Source organism: Sinocyclocheilus grahami, unplaced genomic scaffold (assembly GCF_001515645.1).
Source record: "Sinocyclocheilus grahami isolate Dianchi unplaced genomic scaffold, SAMN03320097.WGS_v1.1 scaffold155.1, whole genome shotgun sequence".
NCBI classification, from domain to species: Eukaryota; Metazoa; Chordata; class Actinopteri; order Cypriniformes; family Cyprinidae; genus Sinocyclocheilus; species Sinocyclocheilus grahami.
The window spans coordinates 18,953-21,417 of NW_015505334.1; the positions used below are offsets into that span (position 1 = coordinate 18,953).

Genomic DNA, 2,465 nt, shown 5'->3' on the forward strand with positions numbered 1-2,465 from the left:
AAGGTGGAGAAGCGCAAGGTCTCTAACATCCACCAGCTCTGTGATGTTGTCATGGAGGAGTGGAAGAGGACTCCAGTGGCAACCTGTGAAGCTCTGGTGAACTCCATGCCCAAGAGGGTTAAGGCAGTGCTGGAAAATAATGGTGGGCGCACAAAATATTGACACTTTGGGCCCAATTTGGACATTTTCACTTAGGGGTGTACTCACTTTTGTGGCCAGCGGTTTAGACATAAATGGCTGTGGGTTGAGTTATTTTGAGGGGACAGCACATTTACACTGTTATACAAGCTGTACACTCACTACTTTACATTGTAGCAAAGTGTCATTTCTTCAGTGTTGTCACATGAAAAGATATAATAAAATATTTACAAACATGTGAGGGGTGTACTCCTGTGAGATACTGTGTGTATATATATGTGTATATGTATATGTATATGTGTGTGTGTGTGTGTGTGCGTATATGTGTATATATGTATGAGCTTTGACAAATATGTCACTGCAGGACACAACCTTGGTGAACAAATCTTTTTACTTGTTCACTAATTAAAGTGTATTTCAAGAATTTTCATATTTACATTTATTGATTTGGTATTTTATCTTTGTGCCAGGGGTGGATGGCTGGGCGGCACGTCGCCTGCAGCAGACCTCCAGGTTCGGAGCGTGGCTGGATGTGGTCATCGACAACCTAGGACGTGGTATGCTCTGGAACATGCTTTATGATGTAAGTTCAGTCAGTAGAGGTTTGTTTTTGTTTGTCCCAAACATGTTTGTATTAGTTTGAATGACTTTGATCTCTGTGCTTGTGAAGTGGGGCTGGCTGGTGTCTTCAGTGGAGTGGTGTGTATTTGTGTGCAACCATAATGCCAGAGGTGCCCAATGGAAGAACTCTTTCACGGAGAGCCCGGGTTGGGTGCGGGCAGTGATGGCAAAAGGTATGACAAGTAATTTTTTTTATTTTTAAACTGTAAAATGTATAAAAGTACAGAAGTACGGCTTTTCACGTTGCACTTAACATTCTAAACCCCACATTTAACCCCTTTAAAAGGGGGGTTAGCACCACTTTTTACCCGGGGTAATGAAACCCTGTATAACCCGCATTATGGTGCCAAACTTGTACAGTGGGAAACACTGTTTATAAACAGTAAAAAACAGTAGAAATGGTGACTGAAAACGCATTGGTAAAAAAAGAGACTTTTTGATTTTTACTTTTATAGGCCAAAAAGTTCACTCAGGAAAAATTTGATATGTGAAACGTGAAGCAATATTACCCAGGATTCCATTTACCTGGGGTTTAGAATGACCCAGAGTTAACTCTTTTAATTGTGAAAATCCCTGATGAATGCTGTTATTCTTCATGCAGGCTTTAAGACTCCTTTGGGCATTCTGACAATAGCAGGGCTCCATGTTTTACCTGTGTGGCTGTATGGCTACCAGCATGAGGTGCTGTCGCAGACTCTCTATGCCCCAAACTGGCTACAGGTTTTGGGGATTCTGGTTCTGGCAGCAGGACGCTTGCTGGGCTTTGCAGTTGAGGTGAGGAGCATGTTTACCCAGCATTACTACTGTCATAATAAAGACATTTATCTGTAAATACTACTGTTTGTGTCATTTTGCAGATGTGGTGCATCATAACCCATTTGAGATTCTTAGTGGATGAAGAGGAAGAAAAGAAGAACTAGGGATATTATATATATATATATATATATATATATATATATATAAGCTTACATTGTTTTTGAGATTTTCTTGATGCAAAAATTGCACTTTATGTATTTATTGTTTGGGACTATTGTTTCTGCAGTACAAACAGTAACATACGGCACTATGAGTCTGATTCTCAGGAAATGCGTGAACTGATAAAATGTGCCTTGAATGCAATGTATTCTGGCAAATGCATAAATATAAAAATAATCAATGGCTGTGCAAATAAAAGGTTTGCCATTTTAAATTATGAACAAGAGCATTTATTTGAAATATAATTATTTTGTACGATTATAAATGTCTTTACTCTCACTTTTCAATTTAAAGGGGTCATATGATGATATTTTAAAGATAGATGAAGAAGAAGAAAAAAAAAAAGAGATATTATATATATATATATATATATATATATATATATATAAGCTTACATTGTTTTTGAGATTTTCTTGATGCAAAAATTGCACTTTATGTATTTATTGTTTGGGACTATTGTTTCTGCAGTACAAACAGTAACATACGGCACTATGAGTCTGATTCTCAGGAAATGCGTGAACTGATAAAATGTGCCTTGAATGCAATGTATTCTGGCAAATGCATAAATATAAAAATAATCAATGGCTGTGCAAATAAAAGGTTTGCCATTTTAAATTATGAACAAGAGCATTTATTTGAAATATAATTATTTTGTACGATTATAAATGTCTTTACTCTCACTTTTCAATTTAAAGGGGTCATATGATGATATTTTAAAGATCATTATTTTG

The 2,465-nt window shown here is 36.7% G+C and overlaps 1 protein-coding gene across 1 annotated transcript in view; it reads left to right on the forward strand.

Annotated features, from left to right (window-relative positions):
* Positions 1-1,679, forward strand: part of LOC107592629 (uncharacterized) — a 5,788-nt gene extending 4,109 nt beyond the window's left edge. Inside the window, exons 3-6 of the mRNA XM_016282171.1 lie at positions 609-721; positions 809-932; positions 1,361-1,533; positions 1,617-1,679. Of these exons, the coding sequence (XP_016137657.1) occupies positions 609-721; positions 809-932; positions 1,361-1,533; positions 1,617-1,679 (473 nt within the window). The remainder of the gene's footprint in view (positions 1-608; positions 722-808; positions 933-1,360; positions 1,534-1,616) is intronic.
* The last annotated feature ends 786 nt before the right edge of the window (positions 1,680-2,465 follow it).